At 40.8% G+C, this 23,440-nt stretch overlaps 2 protein-coding genes across 4 annotated transcripts; one reads left to right on the top strand and one right to left on the bottom strand.

The window, feature by feature from the left end:
- Positions 1-557: 557 nt before the first annotated feature.
- On the bottom strand, positions 558-9,480 carry NICN1 (nicolin 1, tubulin polyglutamylase complex subunit). 3 transcript variants are annotated; one of them, XM_053469430.1, is made up of 7 exons: positions 9,337-9,480; positions 4,147-4,298; positions 3,842-4,027; positions 3,274-3,387; positions 3,098-3,169; positions 2,261-2,365; positions 558-818 (listed from the first exon to the last, which is right to left on the bottom strand). In XM_053469430.1, exons 2-7 carry the CDS (start codon positions 4,276-4,278, stop codon positions 777-779), a joined length of 651 nt encoding a protein of 216 aa, XP_053325405.1. In that variant the 5' UTR covers positions 4,279-4,298; positions 9,337-9,480; the 3' UTR covers positions 558-776. The 3 variants fall into 3 exon arrangements, with proteins under 3 accessions (XP_053325405.1, XP_053325406.1, XP_053325404.1); XM_053469431.1 differs by lacking the exon at positions 9,337-9,480 and adding an exon at positions 9,023-9,061; XM_053469429.1 differs by lacking the exon at positions 9,337-9,480 and adding an exon at positions 5,034-5,218.
- LOC128500314 (acylamino-acid-releasing enzyme-like) lies at positions 5,287-21,665 on the top strand. The gene is made up of 23 exons (XM_053469426.1): positions 5,287-5,380; positions 5,978-6,145; positions 12,267-12,398; positions 13,181-13,307; positions 13,633-13,723; positions 14,065-14,140; positions 14,562-14,701; positions 14,895-15,032; positions 15,133-15,224; positions 15,312-15,352; positions 15,445-15,566; positions 15,776-15,836; positions 16,114-16,211; positions 16,294-16,348; positions 16,608-16,696; positions 16,775-16,913; positions 17,385-17,468; positions 17,584-17,664; positions 17,749-17,837; positions 18,680-18,870; positions 18,956-19,058; positions 19,603-19,709; positions 21,434-21,665. The coding sequence occupies exons 2-23, from the start codon at positions 6,100-6,102 to the stop codon at positions 21,537-21,539; spliced, it is 2,208 nt and encodes a 735-aa protein (XP_053325401.1). The 5' UTR covers positions 5,287-5,380; positions 5,978-6,099; the 3' UTR covers positions 21,540-21,665.
- Positions 21,666-23,440: the final 1,775 nt, after the last annotated feature.

Below are 23,440 nucleotides of genomic sequence, written 5' to 3' on the forward strand. Positions count from 1 at the left end.
TTTAACCCTACCCCATGTACAATGTATAGAGCTGTAACAGCAATATTTGTGTGCATCAGACTAGCCAGTGATAAATCTAATTATTTCAGCTTATTCTTAGGTTTGTATACCTCCCTAGTGTCGCTTTTCCAGTCCCACAGTCCCTTCACTCCCCTCATGTCCTCCTGAACTTCAAACATCTCCATAGTCTGACTGTGTAGGCAGAATACATTCTTCTTCTAATTGTTGGTTGCATTAACAGACATCCACAGGTCACAGAGGGTTATGTATAAAGACAATACCTTTATTGGCTAATGCATGTATTAAAAGATTACTAACTTTTGAGACCACGTAGGACTCTTCAGGTATATCGTACCAAGAAGAGACCTAGATCGTCTCAAAAGCTTGCAATCCATTATACGTCAGTTACCCAATGAAGGGATCCTCGTGACCAAAGCTATCCCATTGAAATTAACGAGAGAACTTGGACTGTTACATGAGCCATTACCAGAGATGGCTGACAGGGAGTATAGCGTGCATGCGCTCTGGTTACATTGGTCATGTCCAAACAAACCGTAGACCCAGATCTAAATTTATTTTAAATACATCTTTGCCTTGTTTGACATATAAAAAAAAACAGTTTTATTCTGTGTTTTTAAAACAGATCGTTTGTAGCAATTCAGACATTTATTGTGAAAGATAACAGCTTTTCCTCCTGTTTCCTTCAGGCAGACCCTTGAAGCTGATCCCAAGAACATCTGTGCCCTCCAGGTATCCGCAAAGAAAAGTCCATTCTGTTAGGTGTATGAAAGAAGGTTAATTTCATAACACCCATCTACCTGAAAATAAAACAACAATCCCATAGATTATTTTTACAGAATTATATAAATATCAATCTACTTAGCGATACAGAAGAATATTTTCTATACCATTTTATATGCAGCACATGGACTAACTGCTTACATGATATATATGTATATTTTTTATTTAGATATGTCAAATACCTATTCACATGGCCCATCATGTGATTATTATATTATTATTATTATTAATATTATTCTGATATGCAATATTCTGCATGCTATTGGTATTGAGGACTGGAGTTTAATTTTATATTGCACGAAGACGAAGTGTGTTCTTCGCAGTCAAAACACTGAGTAAGGGAAAGAAACGCTAAAATAAAACATTAAGTGGCATTTGTCTTCTCTCTTTTTTAATACTTTAAATCAGGGGTGATCAAAATCGGCTGGGGCCCTGTGCGACATATTTAAAGGGACAGGAAAGGGACCATAGAAAAAAAGAGGGGGGGGCATCATGCAAAACAAGATTTTGTTCCAACAAAGCTGCATGAAACTAATAAAAACTAATTAAATGTCCACACATAACTAGGTAACAATCAGACAAGACAGTACATGATGGATCCACTGACACTGCTTGTGTACCTGTGTTGCTTAATCCACATACATGTATACACACAGACATGCTTGAAAGGCACAACCTCCTACATTCATACAGAGACATCCCCATAAATACACACACACACACACACACACACACACACATATATATCATTCTATTCACTAAAGGGGGAGCTGGCAGAAGAGTTTGGTCTCAACATCCCACTTTATTGCTCATTATGAAGGTCCAACACTGGCAGGTTTGTCCAGAAGAAGGCAGAGCTGGCCGTGTATAAAACATAACGCAAGGAGACTCAGAAGGAATCTAGTGGATTTAAATATGCATTATATAGACCAGGAGAGATCTTCCTGCAGAAGAAGCTCACTGGGGTTGCATCTTCATAATGAATATTGAAGTCAATATGCTGAAACCGCATCTCTCCTTCTAACTCTCCCTTTTAGTTAATAACCCCCACTGACTTCAATAAAAACAGATCCAAGCTCCTGCCTTCCCGAAACTGCAGCTTCCTGACACAGTAATTCTGAGCCACACTCAGCAGACAGCCATCCAGCTTCCACTCTTACCGACTGCAACAGGACAGGACTCTAATTCTGCTATTACTGACCATGCCCCAGAAATGGAGTCTGTCTGTGTCCCTCCCCAAATACCCCTGCGGCAGGAGCGGAGCCCCGTGCACCCCACATCACAATATACATTGCACTGCAGCAGGTGAGCTCCTTGCCTTCTTGTTGATCAGCGGCAAATATAAGACAACTGGTAACTTGCAGATGCGTGAATTACATACTATACGCCAAGCTGATGAAGGACAGCAACAGATTTTAATCATGGCGCACTTCTTCATCTTGGCCAAACTTTTACTCACATCAAATCTACCGATGCTCGCTGTGCTCTGATTGGCCTTCATCACTTCCGTCAGAGCCCACATTTGTTGCACCTCGCTGGATACTTTGCCAGGTTCTGGAAGTCTCTGTAGAATAGAGGCATTAAATCTGGATTAACATATATAGTGTGATTGCACACAATGATGGTAAAGGAATCAACGGTCCAAACATTCGAGAAGATCCAACCTAGATTCCTAAAACTCAACTCATTCATATTTATCATTTGCTAAATGAACCTATCTTTCGTGTTGAGTCCATCAAATACAATCTCTTCAGTAAATTCATTATAATTACCTGTTTGGAGAACTATAAAACTTTATACATTGACCTCAGAAAGTTCTAAGGAACCATACCAAGTTATGATCCTATGATAGAAAAGTAAGTGAAGACCTGGGCAGATAATTTAGAAGCTTCCACCAGATAATTATCCCTCTTGGGCCCACCTTTATTTTGGAAATAATAATAATAATACTATACACCATATGCCTGTGCTCACCAGCAGAGAAAAGTCCTAAGGGGCAGTAGGGTCACTGCCCAGGATCAGGTCTAGGTCAGCTCCCCATCCTAAAAACCTCACCGGACTTCATGATACTCTAAGATCAGCGGTTCCCAGCCCAGTTCCCTGATTTTGAATCTTTCTACTGGCATTGAATGTAGTAATTACTAAATCCTGTCCCACTAACGTGCCTTAAGGACTGGGTTGGGAACCACTGCTCTAGGTTAACGCTCTTACAGATGATAAGCAGCAGACATTGTGATTACTTTGTACCTTTCCCATTCCTGCAGACCTAGATGAATATTTACAGCAGTTATCTCACCTTGTGCAGATTTTGGAGTTGCTCCTTAGGAGGCAGTTGAGACAACAGCCTGGAAAACTCTTTCTGTGGACTCTACAATTCAGAAAACATATTTAAAAGGGAAAGTCCCACAAGATAGAGTTATACATAAATTAACTCTTAAAATGTCTCTGTGCTTAACCCCACGATCTCCATACCTGCTTTCCTGGGGGATTTATCTGCAAGTCTTCCACAGTGAAATTTAGCCAGACAGGCGACGGCTGCCGTAAGATCAGACGAATGGTCGAGACATTATCCGTGTTGCACAGCATCTAAATAAAAACGTCATCTATGTGTTAAACACTCATTCATTCAGGATTTTCTCATAGTATAGCTGGTTGCCCAGAACCCTTAAGTGTTTATAAAAAGTTAACTAAAAATGCTAATTATTAAAATGCATGCTTATATGCAAAGGCTTGATAAAGGTGTCGTTAGCCGCAACATTACACTGTTTTTTGTTTGTGTCAGTGAATTAGCTCATTGTTTTCTCAAAACACCAGAGAATGGCAGTGATTTTGTGCAAACTTGTTTTGCCATTTTTTTTTACAGTCCATACTACAGGAGCAGTCCATGTGAAGTTGAAGAACTAAAGTTGCAATTCTCCTGAGAACTCCATGTTCTGCAAATAGACCCCATAGTGTTCTCTAGCTCCTTAGCTTGTAATATCAAGCTCTTGTTGGCAACATCACTGCTTCCATCTCCAATCCCATGTGATCTAGTAATTACCTGGCTCTTATGTAGAGACACATAGTCTTGGGATCCCTCTTCCATGTGAGGGTTGGGCATCAGACACAAGTTCTTGATGCATGTACACCATACTGCCGTGTTTCCTCGTGCCTCGGAGGGTCTCCTCTGCTGTATTCTTACAGTCAAAAATGCTGTGTAATAATTCTTGAAAGTGATCTCTTGCAGCTGAAAGATATTCCACAGAACAAATGATATCAGACTATATCTAATTTTGGATGTGAATTATTTGTCCTATAATATTATTAATTAAACAAAAGCAGGAATTGCGGGGATGGTGAACTTACATCAACAGTCTGAGATTTGGGGAACGTGACATCGATGACGTATACGCCAGGACTGGCCTGCTCCGTCTTCACATCTCCTACCTGTAGAGGAACCGGGGCTTTGATAGTACAGGGAACAGACTCCAAAGCCATGCCAAGTGAGTCGCAAGCTTCTGAAAAGTTAATAACAGCAGACACTATAATAAGATCATATAGTTTTTATTTTCTTAAAGATCATCATCCTTAAGAAAAGTTAATAATTTCTTTAGTTGCCTATGTACTCACAGGAATTGCCGATCTGGTTGGGGAAATCCAACGGACAGAACTCGTATCCTGCTGGCCACCTTCCTCGGCCAATGTCCTAACAGTTTGGTTGTCAATTGGCTGTGAAAGTGCAAGTTAAGGTCAAGTAATGTGTGTGAAGTTATTATTATTATTTATTGATTTATATAGCGCCATCAAATTCCGTAGCGCTGTACAATGGGTGGACAGGACATAACAAGTAGTATGTAACATAACAAATTGACTAACAGAGACAACAGGTGAGGAGGGCCCTGTAATATTCCGTTGCTGCCAAATAATGCATCACGTCTCCGCACACCAATTACACCCATCACACAATCCCAACAGCATTAGGGGGTCAATTTTGTTTCATTTTTTTTCTTGGTACCTAAACACCAGTATTCTACCAGCAACCCATTAAAAAATACCCACAGCCTTACATGCCAAATTATAGCCTGACCATTATCATGTACTAATTGTTTTATTATTTTTTCTCTTATATGTACTAACAGACGCTGAGATTGAAATATATAATAGTGATCTGTTTAATTCTATTGTAGAACAATATTTAAAAAAATATAAATAAGCGATAAAGAGATCCATAGATTAGATAGAGGCAGACTTACCTGCAGTAGATGACCTTATATTTTATGTTCTATTGGCATCACTCCCTTAACAGACAAAAAATTGCCTTTCTCCAGTCGAATATAGGCTTTGAATGTTATCCCGTGCCTGCTAGGCAAGCCTCATTCATCCAACCTCAACAAATATGGCTACAACGACTCAGCATACCTAGATTCCCTTTATTACTATGGAGATGAAAGCCACAAGAGCAAAACTAAGTCATGTGACTGTTTTGAGTCCTAAACACAAGAGACACAATATTGCCAGTTCTGCAGCGACCACCAGCGTCTATACAACTATTGAAAAAGATCCCAATGTGACAGGTTACTCTGTTACTTAAAGAGCTTTTGTAAGTTGAACATAAAATATTGAAATATATTCTCAGGCAGCTGGAGAGGATATTATCTTGAAGAGGTGGAAATCCAAGCAGTCCACTGAAACTGGATATTAAGTCATTCTACCCATTATAGGACATTACTCAGTAACGTTATGTGTTCATACTAATTGCTCAGGGCAGTTACTACAAATTCCTCATCATCTATCGTCTTCTCCTTCACTACCAATAGACTGCGTTTATTGTCAATTATGTCTTTATCCGTTTTAATTTGTTAAATATGTGGGTACCTGAGACAATATTAAACCCCTTGGAGGAAATCCACTGTACTAGACAGTCTTTAAACGGAGCTCCGGACAGAGGCGCAAAGCCAAATTACCACTCATGGACAGCTTTTTTCATACTTGCCAACTGTTCTGATTTTGCCGGGACTTTCATGGTTTGTGAGGCAAAATGTTGTCTCTGCAGGTATATGTGTCTTTCACCTCTCTTCACCGAGCTGCAGAATCTCAGTGCAGCTTTTGCAAGACAAGCTTTGCTGAGTCTCCATGGCTCAGTGAAGCTGTATCTGAAATGTGAATGAATGAGCACCTTCTTTTTGCTCACCTTCAGGTCTTCCAGGGTGTTTCTTCAAAGGGGCAGAGCCTCCACGAACACCCTCTTCCTCCTTTCTGAGGAGCAGAGGTGGTACCAGGGAGAAGAGGACAGAAGAAAGAAGTCAGAAGGCAAGAGTTATGGAATTGCAGGAATGGGGGGGGGCTTGGAATTGGTTGGCAGAGAAGATAGGGAAACATTGAGAGAGTGTTTGAAAGAGATGAGTGAGAGTGTAAGACAGCGTGAGACATCATGAGAGAGCAAAAGTGTGAGAGAACATGAATAAGACTGAGTGAGGTTGTGAGAGTGAGTGTGGAAGTGAGAGTGTGAGAGAGCATGAATAAGAATGAGTGAAAGTGTGAGTGAAAAAGAAACAAAACGCAAATTAAAAAGTTACGTAGTTACATATATAGTTACATAGTTCATAAGGCTGAAAAAAGACCTAAGTCCGTCGTTCAACCCTTCTACCTAACCTTCCTATTCTTGATCCAAAAGAAGGCAAAAAACCCTAATTAAGCTAATTCGAATTCTGCCATCAGAGGAAAAAAAATCCTTCTTGACTCCAGGAGGCAATTGGATCTCTCTGTGGATCAAGAAGCTCTAAAATATTAATGTTATTCTATTTATAGCCCATGAGGTTGAGGATGATGGTGGGAGTTATGCTTTACCATCGTCAATGTCTGGCTTGCTATATAATGATAGGAGTTATACTTTACCACCATCTGTGTCTGTCTCAACATATAGTGATGGGAGGTATAGTGTACCACCATCAGTACCTGTGTCAGTACCGTATTTGCTCGATTATAAGACGAGGTTTTTCCCTCTGAAAAATACCCCTCGTCTTATAATCGGGGTCGTCTTATAATCAGACCTCAAATAGGTCTGACTATGAGACTAAGATCCAGATCCCCTGCAGCGATGCAGGGGACCTGGATGCTGCTGTGTATGCCCCCCCCCCAAGTTACCGGTGCTTCTGAGTCCCCAGTGCTTAGTCCAGGCAGCGTGTAGAGCTCTGGATTCACGTAGAGCTCTACACGCTGCCCGGACTAAGCACAGGGGACTCAGATGCAGGGGACCTGGATCCTCCTGTGCTATGCCCCCCGCCCTCAACTTACCGGTGCTTCTGAGTCCCCGGTGCTTAGTCTGGGCAGCGTGTAGAGCTCTACGCGATTTGCGTAGAGCGGACGTTGTCTACGCGAATCGCGTAGAGTTCTACACGCTGCCCGGACTAAGCACCGGGGACTCAGATGCAGGGGACCTGGATCATCCTGTGTTATGCCCCCCCCAACTTACCGGTGCTTCTGAGTCCCCGGTGCTTAGTCCGGGCAGCGTGTAGAGCTCTACGCGATTCGCGTAGAGCGGAAGTTGTCTACGCGAATCGCGTAGAGCTCTACACGCTGCCCGGACAAAGCACCGGGGGACTCAGAAGCACCGGTAAGTTTGGAGGAGGGAGGGGGATAGAGTGTTAAATGGGGGGCATAAGGCATTTCTGGTGGCAGAGTGCTCTGTGAAATGCCTTTTAACCCCCATTAATGGCACTCTGCCACCAGAAATGCCTTTTAACCCTCTATACGCCACTCTGCCTCCTGAAATGCCCTATACCTCCCTATATGCCACTCTGCCCCATAATATGGCTTTTAATCCCCTAAATGCCAGAGTGGCATATAGGGGTATAAGGCATTTCTGGAGGCAAAATGGCACATAGGGGGTCAAAAGGCATATCATGGGGCACAGTGGCATATAGAGGGTTAAAAGGTGTATCATAGGGCACAGTGGCATTTAGAGGGTTAAAAGGCATATCATGGGGCACAGTGGCATATATGGGGTATAAGGCATTTCTGGGGCAGAGTGGCAAGCCTGGGGGCAGATGTGCATAACTGGGGGGCAGGTTGAAAAAAAAGCAAATAAAAACAAAATATTTTTCTCAATCGTAGCTTTTATTAACAAACAATTGTTCACATAGTTTACATGAATTAACATTTACTGGTAAAACTTTTTTCCTATAGGGTCGTCTTATATTCAGGCTTTTTCTTTTTTTCATAAATTAATATTCAGATTTTGGGGGTCGTCTTATAATCAGGTTCGTCTTATAATCGAGCAAGTACGGTATATTGTGATGGGAGTTATGCTGTACCACTGTCTGAGTCTGTCTAAATATATAATGATGGGAGTTGTGTTGTGCCACTGTCAGGCTCAGTATATATTGATGTGAGTTATACTATACCAACTTCAGGCTCAGTATATAATGATATGCCTCTTTCCAAGATTGCGGTTTGATGAGAAGGACTGCTTCCAGACCAGAGAGGGAGAGAGGGAGGGGGGTAACCATATAACCCACAGGCACATACTATAGTGCTAATATTACCCATATGAGAGCGTGATTACCATAAGGGAAAGGTATATACTGTTATTTCCTTATTTTCTCCACCTATTTGTGTTTGTTTATTGGACACATTTATTTGTTTTTGATTTGCAAGCACATATTGTTTTTGTACCCATAAGAGTATGTCAGCATGAGTGTCTATAAGTGTGAATCTGCATTTGTATGTACAATCGTGAGTGTGTAGGTGTGTGCTAGCATACATGTTTGTGAGCACAGATGTGTCTGTGTTGGGTTTGTGTGTGAGCATTAATTTGTATATATAGGTGGTGTGAGAGAGAATGTGAGTATTAGAACGAGTGTGTACATGTGTGTAGGTGAGTATATGAGTAAGTGTAAGCATATGTGTGCCAGAGTGTATGTTGCAAGGGGCAAAGAAGGCAAGCTGTTTCAACCAATGATGGCAGAAACAAGCTGTTTGGGGGCAGTGATGACTCAAACAGTTTGGGGTTAGATGGCACAGACCAAATTTTTGGTGGCAAATATAGCACTCACAAGCTTTTTGGCAAAGGTGGCACTGTGGGACACGTTACTTGGTGAAGTAAGGGTGTCCTGGGGCAATTGTCAAACTGGGGTCTCTGTGGTTTCAGTTATGCCCATGCACGCGTGTGCAGCGTCACTGTTACTCAGAATGCTGCTGAATACAAACAATCCTTGAGAAATACCCTGGGTCGTCTACTTACTGTTGTTTCTGTAATGTTTGCTCTGCTATTTTGGATGTGACAGTACATTTAAATCCTCAAATGATAAATAAACTACAGGAGAGAAATTTATTTCAAAGGAGGAGAAATGTTAGAACAAGAGGTCAATTATGTAAAACTAAAAGCTCAAAACTTTGGATGTAATGTAAGGAAGTTTTACTTTAGCGACAGGGTGGTAGATGAATCAAACCACTTCCATTCAGAAGCAGCAGAGGTTAATACAGTGAGGGAATTGAAATGTTGTGCAAGATAGAAGGGGTTAACCTTCTTGGGCTTTGGTCAGCTGCATCTCTTGCCTAATCCTTGTTAAATCTCTGACAGGAGAATGTGACACCATCACTCTAAGAGTTAAAGCGACGTCTTCGCATACACCGTGGTCTACTGCCAGTTTGTGCATTAAGCCACATCCCATTCGTTCTTAAGTCAGTAAAACAGACTTCAGGATTTACAAGGATCTCCAGACTCTGCTTTATAATTTGCATCTTCCCACCCTCTACTATTTACAGCATGACAGCCGCAAAAGTAAGTACCCCTTTTTAACAGGGGGTGAACTAGATTACTATGTAAAAAAGTGAAGCAACTGGTGGGGGTCATTCTAGATCGTGGGTAGGAGTAATAAAAGTGCAGTTAGAACTTAGTACACACCAGCTTTGGGTGCTCTCTGGCAAAGAACATGTTAACCAAAGTAGATGCGTATTGATGACTCTGCTATTTTGATGTCTATTTTGGTTGTTCATGTTTACAACAGTCAGCTGATCCAAATGACTTAAAATATGTTTCTCAAAGAGCGACTCAACAAAATAGTTGCACAACATAAGTCCCAGGCAAACTAAATGGTGTTATTTTTCAGACACTGTGAAAATGTTATTCCTAGCTTACAGTGGCCTGATTTTCTGTTCCATCTGGAGCACTTGTGAATAGTGAGGGCTATAGTGAGGGCTATAGTGAAATAATCAATTGAACCATGTTTCCGCTGCAAGTGCATGATAGTTGCAATACCTACAATTGTTCTAGCGGTGTAATGATATGTATAAAAACACACCTGGGAAGTCTCTGGGTTTGACTCTGAGTCCTGTTTATCGGGATTATTTTCTTCCACACCAGCGTCTCTCTGGGGCTCGCCCCGTTCATGTGTATGTCAGTCCATAGGGAGCCCCCAACACCAGCTTCTCCAACTTTCCCTTGGCCCAGGTATACCTTCCACTAGGAGATAGGGACACAGAAATGGTCGGTGTAGAATGTAGGGAGACATTGAGAGTGAGTAAGAGTGTAAGACAGCGTGAGTGAATGTGAGTATTCTTACATTACAAGTGGGGGCGGTGGTGCAAATATATGATCTGCTCCGGGTGCCAAATACTCTATGTACACCCCTGAGGCCTCATTAGTGTGAATGAGGTGAAGCAGAAACAAGTTGTTTCATGCCTGGATGTGGCAGCACTATAATCGAGGAACTGTTTTCTGTAGCAGGGCTGTTGAACTTTTTTGACAGTTTCTTGGCAGGATTTGGAATTCTAGGAATTAACCATTAACTTAATAAGAGACCTCTGATGAAAGCTTATCAGTGTTGAGATTCTGTGTTGGCCCAATAAAAGGTATACATTTTGACTAAAAATGGGATCTTCTCTTGGTCAGCTACAGCATAATTTCTCTTTTTTAATTAACTAATGAATACAGTATTTCTCTATTTTAATACAGTGTGTTCTGTGATCTTTTTGTAACTTGGATATAGTGCCAGGTCATCCTCTCCATCGTGTTGTGCATCCTCTGTGTTAAGTGCCAGGTCATGATGTCAGATCCTGGTGCTCTTCCTTAAAAGGTTTCACCGTTCAGAGAAGAGATTCTATGAAGGTCTTTGCCAGCTAGTGTAAATGGTATGGTTACAAGGGAAATCTCTGATCTCACCAATCAGCCTGTTCAGCAATTGCCCATTTACCTCAACCGTGGTGGCACTTTAAGCTGTCCTTTTATAACGTTCAGTGTAGAAGCTGAAACGTAGTTGTGGAGATAAGATGATGACATTGGAGGACGGAACCAGAGATGGCTAAAAAGCCAGATTGGGAACAAGCATAATCTGGTACTGCTGGAAGAGGAAACTCATTAACAAGCTAAATCAGAAGATGGAATCAAAGTCACAGGAATATGACAGGTCTGGTGCAGTGGCACATACAAGGAACATGTCGGATCTACACATCAAGCTACACCAATAAAGAGCAAGGTTCAACTGAAGGCTCAGAGTTTAAATAGGAAACAAAATGGCAGGATATGTGGTCAACAGAAGATCAAGCTGGTGAATCTGAAAGAAGCTGTAAGGAACATGATATGAGTACACGAGGAAGGCCTTGAATTGGGTCATTGAGGGATCCTCCTGCCACCATGGAAAAGAGTTCTGACATGAAATAAATACCCTGCAGATGCACAGCTGGTATAGTAATCATTGATCAATGGCACAGGCCGCTTGTGGCCAGTAATGTACTTTCCTTGGATACTGTCCCCAGCCATCCCTGTTGTGGCCCAAGAGAGGAACCTACTTCATGATTTTGTGGCAGAGGAACCCCATCCACCTGTTAATCTAGGCCCAAATATGTCACTGCTTGTGGCTGGGTCCTAAAATTTAGTCCTGAACTCAGCTGCTATGGAAGAATTTGGTGAAAGTATGTGAAGGCAGTCCATGGGGTATATCTGTCTCTCCACCATTACTGACCTTGTTCTTTTCAGCTTTGATCTATCACATGCCTAAAAAAACATTTTGTCTTGGTTACACTATTCACAGTACATTGAAGTCATATGATCATCGGTCCGCTATGTCCAGAGCCCTTGTACTATAGTAGGAATTTGAGAGTTGTTGTAAACTCCCATAGGGTTGCGGGAGAGGGCCTTGTTTGGCCCATCCCAAAGGAAATTGGTAGATCTTGGTTCCACAGCATCAATTCACTCTGTGGTCCTGCATATCATGTGCAACATAATATGGGTTTGTTTGAAATAATATTTCCAGTTATGGTTATGTACATCAATAATGTAAAAGTCTGTGATTGTTTAAATATTTAACCTATTATTGTCCATATAATGATGGTTAGATGACTTTGATTGGTTTGATTTCTTTGTTCTGTATTATTCAATTGCACACATTTTCCTGCTATTTATGAATACTGCTGTGAAATGATCCTCTGTAACCCCCAGGGATTGATACAGTTGTTTCTACACATTTTCATCCCGCATTATTCTTTTCAGTTCATCAGAAACCCAGAGGAAATTGCCTCTCTGTACCGGGGCCTCAGCCAGTTCCCATCACTTTCCAGTGTCACCATCGGACCAGATGCCACCACACAGTACGGAGGCAGAAGCACCAATATCTACACTGGTAAAGATATAACGGCTGTGCCTATGGGATATGCCTCTCCTATTTACTATCTTTTTTTCCATCTACATCTCCAAGTTTTTTCCTAACTGCAGCATCCTGTTTAATTCTTTACTCCACTCTCAGAGATAGGGCCCTCCTGGAATCGTGCCCACCACAGACACAGGCTGCGGCTCCCATGTTTAATCAGGTTCCAGGTCTCATTCTGGCATCTGACTTGAATCTGGACTGGTCCACCAAATCATACAACATAATCTTCCCCACACAGCCCAGCTTTAAACATTCTCTTTCGCACTTATCTCTTAAAATTAGCTCCCTACTACACCTTCTAAATTGTTTTACCACTAATATTCCTGAAGAAGAACAGCTGCTCTCACCAGGAATATGCCATCATTTACATAAGTTAGTTTGTGGACATGGTTGACTGGCTGGCATCATATTAAGACAATGAGTGATTTCATGGTCTAGCGTTCTAAGCATAGTTGGGCAAACTGGGTATGTTTCTCCTGTGTTTTGTGAATTGGCCTTGCACTGATAATATAGATGGCTGGGGTGGCTGAAATACTCTTCAAGCTTACTTGACCTGCCTTGCACTATTACCCTGTTTGAATAGTTAGCCTTGACATGTGAAAATGCCTGGTTGGTAGTGTTTACATTGAAGTACATTAGATGGATTCTAATTGGGTAAAAATTTAGGAGATTGAAATATCTTATAAGGCCTCCAACAAAATGTAAATAAATTAGTTTTATTGTCACCAACCATCTCACCATTTTTTTTTTTTTAGAGTGGTCACAAAGAGACTTAGACCGCAATGAGCAAATTAAGTTTTGCCGGCAGTACATCATCTTCCACGATAACAACACTGTCATGTATTCTGGTGCTTGTGGGCATGGCTGTGAGGTTAATGGCGAGTAAGTAAGGGGATGCATAAAATTGTAGCGGAAGAGGGAGGATTATGAGATATTGAGTATTGGATAAATTGAGCACTGGTGTCTCACAGAGAGAATATGAGATTCATAAGGGAAACTTTCCCAAAGGGATGCAATTCTGTGACGTAGCCACAAAGATCATATAGTAGAGCTATCATAATATATTGAGAATGTAGGCAACAATAGTAATTCATAATTAACAGTATGGCATATTCCTTTTTTAAACAGATTGGTAGTGTAGCCTTGTTTTGGATAGTATATTGTTTAGTGTGATTGGTTCTACTAATGTACTGAACATTTTCCACAGGATTCGCAGCAGAGAGTCTCCCTCTGGAGCACTGAAAGCTGTCCTGCGAGAGACCAAGAACGAGAAAGGAGAGAACTCCCAGTTCTTGGAGGTAAGAGACGCAGATACGTTGGGTCTTGTAATTAGTAAAAGGAGGTCTTAACTTGATAAACACATACTATTGAGCTAGACTCAAGAGACTCAAAGTGGGAGACTCAAATTTACATAATTATGTTGCAGTGTAGGATCACCCAAAGTCCCTTTACCTTTACGATGATCTGTATAGTTATTTCTATAAGTAGGGGAACATATTCTCCTTTTTTACTTTGTTTTCTTTGCAAAAAAAAAACCAAAACACTCAATTCTTTTACTGGATTTTTCATGGAACTTCATAGTGGAATTCCTGCCTGTTAAAGGGGTTTAATGATTTTCATGATTTGTTTCTCCGCTCAGGTTTGGGAGAAGAATCGCAAAGTGAAGAGCATCAACCTGACAGCTCTGGATAAACACTCGAAAGTGTATGAGGATGGTGAGGGAGGACAGTGTCCCATGTGCTTGATTCATTTGGCTTTGATACCCAGCCACAGCAATGTCTCTGTCAGTGGAATTAACAAAGGGTTAACAGTTCTTTCAGATTGTTAACCATATCTTGGTTATATGCATATATTATGTGTATTAATCTTAGATCCATCAACAGATTAGTTTTCTCTAATGTTATCTGAGGTGTGACAAAGAGACTCACAAACTGAGTATGCTCTTGTTTGTCTGTCTGTCTGCAGTCTGTGTCCTTTCTTTAACATGTGGGATATACGGTATATAGATATTTTTAGAAAAATTACCCTTTTTGTTCCCTGAGATAACTGTGTAGACAATCTTCCTTCTGCCTTGGAGCAGTCCATGATCATGTCCTGTGTCTGATAAATGCATCTGTGTCCCCTTTACCTCTCCAGAGCAGTTTGGATGTCTGTCCTGGTCACACTCAGAGTCTCACCTCTTGTACATTGCTGAGAAGAAGCGGCCCAAAGCAGAGTCCTTCTTTCAGACAGGACCATCTAAGAATGAAGATGGTGGAGTTGGCAAACCAATCAAGGTGAGAGAGAATTAAAGGACCCATATAGCTGGCTAAAACTGTCAGATCTAGGCCAAACATTATTCCACACCATGCAGGGTCCATCCTCGATCAAGAACCATGAAAGAATCTGACATTTTTTTATTAAAACATCTTATTACATTAAATGAGAAGATATATCAAGTGAATCTACTGTATTTACCACACTATGCAGGGTGAACAGTTTGTGCTTCACGAGGACTGGGGGGAAGGACTTGTGAATAAAAGTGTTCCAGCTTTGTGTGTCCTGGACATAGAGAGTGGGAACATTTCTGTACTGGAAGGAATACCAGAAAATATATCACCAGGACAGGTGAGTGATACATTCTGTGGTTTGAGTACTTCTCTGCCCTTTTTATGTATTGTTTATTTCTGTCTTTTTCATGTCTTCTCACTCAGTGTCTTCCTCATAGGCGTTCTGGTCCCCGGATGACACTGGTGTGGTATTTGTTGGGTGGTGGCACAGCCCTTTCCGACTTGGCCTCAAATATTGTCTTAATAGGAGGTTAGAAGGGCTACAATGAGGAACCTTGAATGTACTCGCCAAGCCGCTTACTGGTTATCATACTAACTCCAGTCTCTCTGTTGGTAGATCTGCTCTGTTTTTTGTGGACCTGACAGGGGGGAAATGCGGTGAGTAGGTTTTGTTCAGCTTCTAACAGCTTACTTTCATATTGCGTCTCTTCCCACTCTACTATTTTTTCCTTTGTGTGCACCCTTCGCAGAGACACTCTCCACGGACACAGCTTCTGTTTTCTCTCCCAGACTGAGCCCAGACAAGTGCCGCATTGTATATCTAAAATGTGAAGTGTTTGGTCCTCACCGGCAGTGCTGCCAACTCATAACGGTCAGTGTCCTGTCCCTTCATATTTATACACTTCTGTGTCAATTAAGGTTACCCGACTGCATTTATTGCCAAAGGAATAGGCACGCTAGAATTATCTCAATAAAGAGAATTTGTTTACCTATTATAGTTATTTTTAACTTTTGTATAATTTCGGAGCCATTTCACAGTGGCATTTATTGTTCAGTTTATGTATCCTTAATTTTTTACAGTATGATTGGTTCACCAAAGTGACGTCAACTGTGGTGGATATTGTACCTCGAAGTACTGATGGTGAGGACATATATTGAAAAAGTTAATTATAACTGAATCAAAGAATGCTGTGTTACTGTTTTATACAATGTCCAATATTTTATTTCTCCTCTCCATTTTGGATTTTGCATTGTCATTACTCTCTTGTAGTACCGTAGCATTGCATTTATCAATCCATTTCTGTCTATTTCTCAAGCTCATATATTTGTCAGTTGGCTCTACATTGCAATTAGTTAGCGTCCCTTACATTAACTAATGGTGAACCTAATTATGTCCTCATTATTTGGTCTAATCGCAGGGCAGTTTGCTGGTATCTACACGTCCTTACTGGCATCCTTCTGCTGGTCTGCAGACAGTCAGCGAGTGGTCTTGGATACGGTGCTGCGCAGTAAGCAGGTTAGACACAGAAGCCCACAGTGATAGTGGGAGGTCTGGAGCTTATGTTCCAATCTAACCACATTTTTTATTTTCTTTGTAGTGTATATTTGTTGTTGACGTAATTACCACAAAGGTAACACATCTACTGTCCAAAGGTAAGACAGCCAAAGTGATATAGTGGATATAATAACTAGTATAAGAAAGGACACTGTCCAGAAATATGCAGATGCTACCCAAAAGTGATATTGAATGGCAGAAACAGTTTGAGGGGTGATACCCCTCCTTTGCAATTTGAAAAAGCCAATTCCCATTTTCAAGTCTGTTCTCTTTCACACACACCACTTTCCCTACCAACCAACCTGATACTTGCCCTTTTTATCATTTCTATCTTACATAGTAACCTTTTTCCCACAGGTACTCCATTGGGTAGCTGGAAGCTAATGGCCATTGACAGAGACCTCATTGTTGTGACTTTTTCATCTCCATGCTGCCCTCCTACTCTGGTGAGATTTGCAGAGTTCCTTATAATGTGACATGTCCATATTCATTATGTCTAACTAATAGCTGAGTCTCTTTGTCAGAAAGTAGGTTTCCTACCTCCTAGTGGAAGAGAAGAAGAAATGACATGGGTGTCCTTGGAAGAGGAGAATCCTATGCTGGACATTGAATGGAACTTAAAAATCCATCATCCTCCTCAAGAGCAAGAAAACCTTAAGTACCGTAAGTTACCACAAGTCATTTTACCATGGTGCTTCTCTTAAACAGATTGTAAATTTGGTAAGACGTACGTCACAAGATATGACGAGATTATGTAACCATAAAAACCTTAAGGCAGTCCACACCAAATATCTACATATAACACCACCGTATGTTGGAGTAAGTAGAGTAGGGGCTTCTGATGAGCCCTTGGGTGCCATAATCACATCACACCTTTTAATGTTTCAACTCACTGGGTTCACTAAAGGGGTGTTGGCAGGAGAGTTTACAAGGGAATTATGATGAATTACTATTCATCATGAACAGCCAATACTATTTGGACAGGTCCACATTAGGTGCTGAACATCTGGGCATGTGGTTTTAGTATCAAGAGAACTGCTTATACCACTTGAAGACAAGAGGTGAGTTGCATGGTTTAAGGTGTACGATAGACTTTTTACTTATCCGTTATTGTATTGTTTTTGTTTCTTTCAGCTGGCGTTGATTTCGAATCCATTTTTCTTAAGCCACAGAATATCCCTGTTGAGCACAAGATTCCTCTAGTTGTATACCCACATGGTTTGTTCTTTTTTTTGTTTGTTTTTTGTTTTAATTAAATGAACATACTTATGTTCCTTAGTAATTTATTATTCTTCATTTCATCTGCCTGAATCATTATGTCTCCCTTTTATAGGGGGTCCACATTCTGCTTTTGTCAGTGAGTGGATGCTTTATCCAGCTGTGATGTGTAAAATGGGATTAGCTGTGCTGTTAGGTGAGTTTCAGTGTTCTTCAGGAGTTCCAGTTATCTCATAAAAAAATAAGCATTTCTCGCTGAATCTTTTTATTTGTTCTATAGTTAACTATAGGGGATCCATTGGATTTGGACAGGATAGCATCCTCTCTCTGCCAAAGAACATCGGAGAGCAAGATGTGAAAGATGTCCAGGTAAAACACAACATATTTTATTGATGAAATGAACTTCGGTGCCCTCTCTCTCCTTCCGCTTTAAAAAAAAAAAAAGCGCTTGGGGCAATTGCCCCACTCTGCTCCATGGTAAGGCCGGCCCTATAGAGCCTATAGCATATTTAATAGCAGTGGAGTCGTCGCTACACACACTGCACGTACACACACATATATATACATTATATATATATATATATATATATATATATATATATATATATATATATATATACACACAAATATTTGCAAAACATTTATAAATTACCACAATTCTTTATTTCCAGCAATCTCTGTGAGGTATGCAACCAACTCTATCTGCTTTAGACATCCCATTTTTAATATATAATATCTACCTAAGGAATTGCCCCAGCGCCTAGATTGCACCCAGAGGACTTTCACAGATTGCACCCACTGAACTTACTTCAGCACCCAGGTCCCCACAGGGAGCTTTAACTTCCAAAGAGGTTTGTGCTATTTGCAGGACAGAACTCCATTGCAGCTCCTACATTGCCTCCACGCATGGCTAGTGTCACAAGGTGGCAATCCAGGTAAGGCAGGTGGTGTTCATGATCAGCCCACTTCTGACACCGTTACCACCCTCTCCACCTCTTGCCACACCCCTAAAACAGGTGCCCCAAATGAGACAACAGAAAGGTTGAGGGGGTCTGAATATATAATAGTTAATATGCCACTGCAGTTAGGTTAATGGTATTGAGATTGATGTGAAACATTATTCACTAGTAACTCGTTAGACCTGTCAGATATTTGCTGGATGTTAATTCCTCCTTATGCTCACACACCTTTTCACTATTTCACTCTCACAGTTGTCGGTGGAACAAGTTCTGCAGGAAGAGCCTCTAGACTCAGAGAAGATTGTATTATATGGAGGGTCACATGGTGGATTCTTGTCTTTGCATTTGATTGGGCAGTACCCAGGGTTCTATAAAGCCTGTGTTACTCGGAATCCAGTCACCAGTATACCACCTTTGTTCGGATCATCTGATATACCAGACTGGTAAGACTGTTCTTTTCATGGCTGAGTCTTTCCCAGACTTTATTTGTCAATAAAGTGTCTTAACTGTAATCTTTCTCTTCTCTAGGGGTCTTGTGGAAACTGGCCTTTCCTACTCTTACCAGGCAGCTCCTGATGCTGCTCAGTGGGGCGACATGTTAAGTAAATCCCCCATCAGATTTGTGCCTCAGGTACCTCTTATTGCCAACTTCCATGGAAGAGCGCTGTCAGCAAAAACAACATAAATAGAGGGGGTACTCAGCATATTGAAATAGAAACATATGCAGATATATGAAAACTGAAACAACAAAACTTTGCATGTAGCATGATGTCAAGAGTGGAAACCAGCAGAACTTACCATAGAAGCTTACCATAGATGATTTCCTCCTTAGCTTTTTCCAATTTATGTCTACTTCTAGTAGGCAAAACATCCATACACAGACCAGTGTCCATGACAAGGTATCAGGACAGAGGTTAGGTTCCTATATACAAGTGATTGTCAGGATTGATGAAATCCATAAGGTAAGCTACAGAAAGGAAAAGTTCAAGGTCCAATCACAAGCCAAATATCGGGGCCCTTGTAAACCAAGAACAAGCCAAAGTTAAAAACTAAAAATCAAAGCACAAGTAAGCTGAAAGATCTATCCCAAATGTACCAAAACTAACATGCTAACCCATTATCACTAAACTACAATCCAACCCACCCTGTATTTCTTATTTGGATTCTATCCTCAGGTGAGGACTCCAGTACTCCTAATGCTTGGGCAGGAAGACAGACGCGTCCCAAACAAACAAGGTCTGGAGTATTACAGAGCACTGAGAGCCCATGGTGTTCCAGCACGGTGAGTGTTGTACACATTTTTCGAATGTACTAAATGTACTGCATATTGGGGAAATTTGCAAGATATTCAAATTACTGTCTAGAGCTGTATCATGCATGTCCCATCAGTCTCAGACAATTATTGGTTCATTGGTTTATTTGCTAGGCATGCCCATGGCATCTGTGGGATATAATAGACTTGTGGATGAGGCTTAAAATCATTTCAGATTAATTTTTCATTTTGTTTTTGGCTCATTTGTTTTCGGCCAATGAAATGTAATTTGTTCCCCAACAAAATTTGTTGCCCAAAAATAAGTCGTTGCTCACTGCCCTCTCCCCCCAGTCCTGTCGGGGCCCCTGCCCTTCACCCCCTAGTCCTCTCTCTACCTGTTCCGCACAGCCGTCTCTGCCCTCGTTGCCCTGTTTGTGCCCTTGCCTTCTCCTCCTGCCTTGTATCTGCCCCCCTACCTACTCACACATTTTATCCAGACACTGTCTTGTCACGGCTGTTGTCGCTGTGCAAGTGCTGAGAAGATATTGACAGGAGAGATGGAAGGTAAGGTGAGTGAGAGTGTGAAGAGAAACTGACAGGTGAGTGGAAGGGAGCGCGTGCCTATAATAGAAGCTGTTCTAAATTATAATAAAATCCTTCCTTGACGTAAATTAATGCACATCTTTCCTTAAAGGCACTGAAAGGGTTTTCATTTGCATATTCGTTATGCTCGAGAGGTACTTTTTATAAAGTGCATTAGTTTGATTACATTTGTTCCCCAGCCTATAAAGTGTGTGTTTAGCTCCAATACCCATAATATTAAAATATGTGCCTACCTGGTGGCAAAGTGTGCCTGGAATTTTGCTTTCTCTTTTTTTTTTTGTAAACCAACTTGGTCCATACAGTTTGCCTGTTTTATCTGCTGTAAAGGCTCAAACATTCATCGGTCCTTGGTCTTGTTTTAGATTCAGACCCTATTCCATGCATGTTTACATTCCCTCACTGTAATCACTTCAAAGTATCCACTACCTTCTCAGTAAAGTAAATCTCCCTAACATTAAGTAAAACTTCCTTATATTAAATACCATATTTGCTCGATTATAAGATGACCCCCCCTCCCAAAAATCAAATATTAATGTAGGAAACAAAGTTAAAAACCTGAATATAAGACTACCCAATAGAAAAAAGTTTTACTAGTAAATATTAATTCACATGTGAACTATTTTTCCATATTTAATAAAAACTATGATTGAGAAAATGCATTTCTTGTTTTTATTTTCTTTTATTTGCCAACCTGCCCCCCCTCAGTTATACACATCTGCCCCATGGCCTGCTAATCTGCCCCCCAGATATACCTTATACCCCTTGTTCCCCGTGCTCCAGACTCCCTGGTGTCTAGTGGGGGCAGCTGGTGAACGTCAGACAACCTCTGCTGCTGCCTGGCACTTCCGCTGGGGCTTCTATGTCTGAGCAGCGAAAGGTCATGTCACACTGGAGCTCCGTCATAGTAGCTCCATCAGAAGTGGCAGGCGCATCGTGCAGATGCCCACCGGCTGCCAGAGAGGAGGGTTCTCCTGCAGCGCTGCAGGGGATCTGGATCTTAGTCTTACAGTGAGACCTCTATTTGGGGTTGGATTATAAAACGACCTTGAATATAAGACGAGTGGTATTTTTCAGAGCATTTGCTCCACGGCCTCATTAAGCTGATTACCAGTAATTTAGCTACAGTTGTTGACATTCTCACCTTTCCGTAGGTTACTGTCGTATCCTGGAAACAACCATTCCTTGTCAAAGGTGGATGCAGAATCTGATAGTTTCATGAACATTGCTCTGTGGATCCTAAAATATCTGAGAGAATAATGATTCAACAACTGGTGCTGCGGACCCAAATTATCTCAGGAACAAAGTTTCCGTACTGTAAATGGAATAGTTAACAATCCTTTTACTGGTGGCTTGCAATGAATGATCTGATAATTGTCTCACTGCCCAATGATCAAGCTGCAGTCATGGATCTGGAGTGTGACTTTGCTGGGTTTGGTTGAATTAGCTTTAACCTAACTGGTTTACGTGGTGTTTATACTTATTATTTTTATTAAGCTTTAACCTAACTGGTTTACATTGGACCTGTGCACGAGGCCCAAAAAATTTTGACAAATTTTTTTATTTCATTTTTGGCTCATTCGTTTTCAGGCAACAAATTCTGTTTCTTGCCCTTTCGGTTCGGATGAAATTCGCGGGTGCTGTTTTATTTGGAAACAAAATTTGTCAAAAAAACTAACACAAGGAGCAGGGAGGAGAAGGGAACAGTGTTCTGCTGTGTAGAGAAAAACGACAGGGGAAGGGGAGGGCACACAGTGCCTGCAACAGAAGCTGCCCTAAATTATAATATAATAATTGCTTGTCTGTAGAAGTAAATTAATGCACAGGTTTCTTTACAGACACTGAAAGGGTTAATTGTAATTTGAATATTAATTATGATCCTCCCAAAATGTTTACTTTTATTTAATGTAATAAAGTTTTACTCCTAGCAGAAGCTTGAAGTCCTGAGATTTGCACTTTCCCTTTGTGTAATGGTCTTACTTCATGTAGAGAAGATTTAGTTTACTTAGAGGATGGTTGATATGTTTAACAGCATCCCAGCAGAACAAGCTTGAGGTCCCCTAAGATTTGTGTTTTTTATTTAATGTAATACAGTCTTACTTAATGAAAGGAAGATTTACTTTACTGATGGGGTGAAGGATATGTGGAACAACCGCCCAGCGGCGATAAGTTGAGGTCCACAGAACCCTTGAGATTTTTATTTTTCCTCTCCTCATCTTTGCACCTATTCTAAGTTGGTGTTTTGAGTAAGGTTTGTAAAGATATTTTTTAATAGGTTTAGTGTTAGAGTGATCTCAGATAGGATTTACTTAATAAGCAACACCTGTTAGATTTATTGGACTCTAAATGCTTAACACAAAAATGCTAATCATGACTTGATTAAGCCTGCCTGGTGCCAGAAAAAGTAACACTGCCAATCGTGTTATAGGAAGAGACGACTCATCTATATCAGGCAAAAAAATGAATGAGTATTAACGAAATTTCGGCTGTTTGCAATTTGTTTTTGTCTTCATTTTCGAACACACGAAATAGGCAGTTGGCGTTAAAAAAGTTTGTACGAATCCAAATGCACAAGTCTAGTTTACGCGATGTTTATACTGGTGTTTACACTTAGCTTTAACTTAACATTTTTACATGAGGTTTATACTAATGCTTTATAATTAAGACTTAAGGGCCTAATAAAATGTGTGGCATAACAATTTTCCTTGCTTCATTGGAGAGATGCATATAAAAGACTTTATGTTTAGCCTCCAAGAGTAACTTTTTTTTTATTGATTTATCTATAACATCACCATATTTTGTAGCGCTGTACAATGGGTATATGGAAATCATCAAGCAGTGCATTGCCTAAAATTTTACTTACATACATAAAAGGTGACAAAATCTCCAAGGGTTCCTAAGAGGAAGAAAAATGTTGCTTTTAATGTTTAGTGTTTCTTTAATCTGGACCATCATTCACATCATGACAATGTGGAACGTCCTGCCCTATATTGGGGCGCACTACTTCTTCGCCTTTCCCTCTATAACATACTGATGATTCTTAGTAAAACATCATAGAGAACAATGCAAGTCCACCAACAGAGGAAATAAAGCCAAATGTGTTAGGGTGCCCTGGTTCTCTTCTGTGGGCATCTAGACACTGCTTACTACTGGGAAGCACA

This window comes from Spea bombifrons, chromosome 6, assembly GCF_027358695.1.
Source record: "Spea bombifrons isolate aSpeBom1 chromosome 6, aSpeBom1.2.pri, whole genome shotgun sequence".
Lineage (NCBI taxonomy): Eukaryota > Metazoa > Chordata > Amphibia > Anura > Pelobatidae > Spea > Spea bombifrons.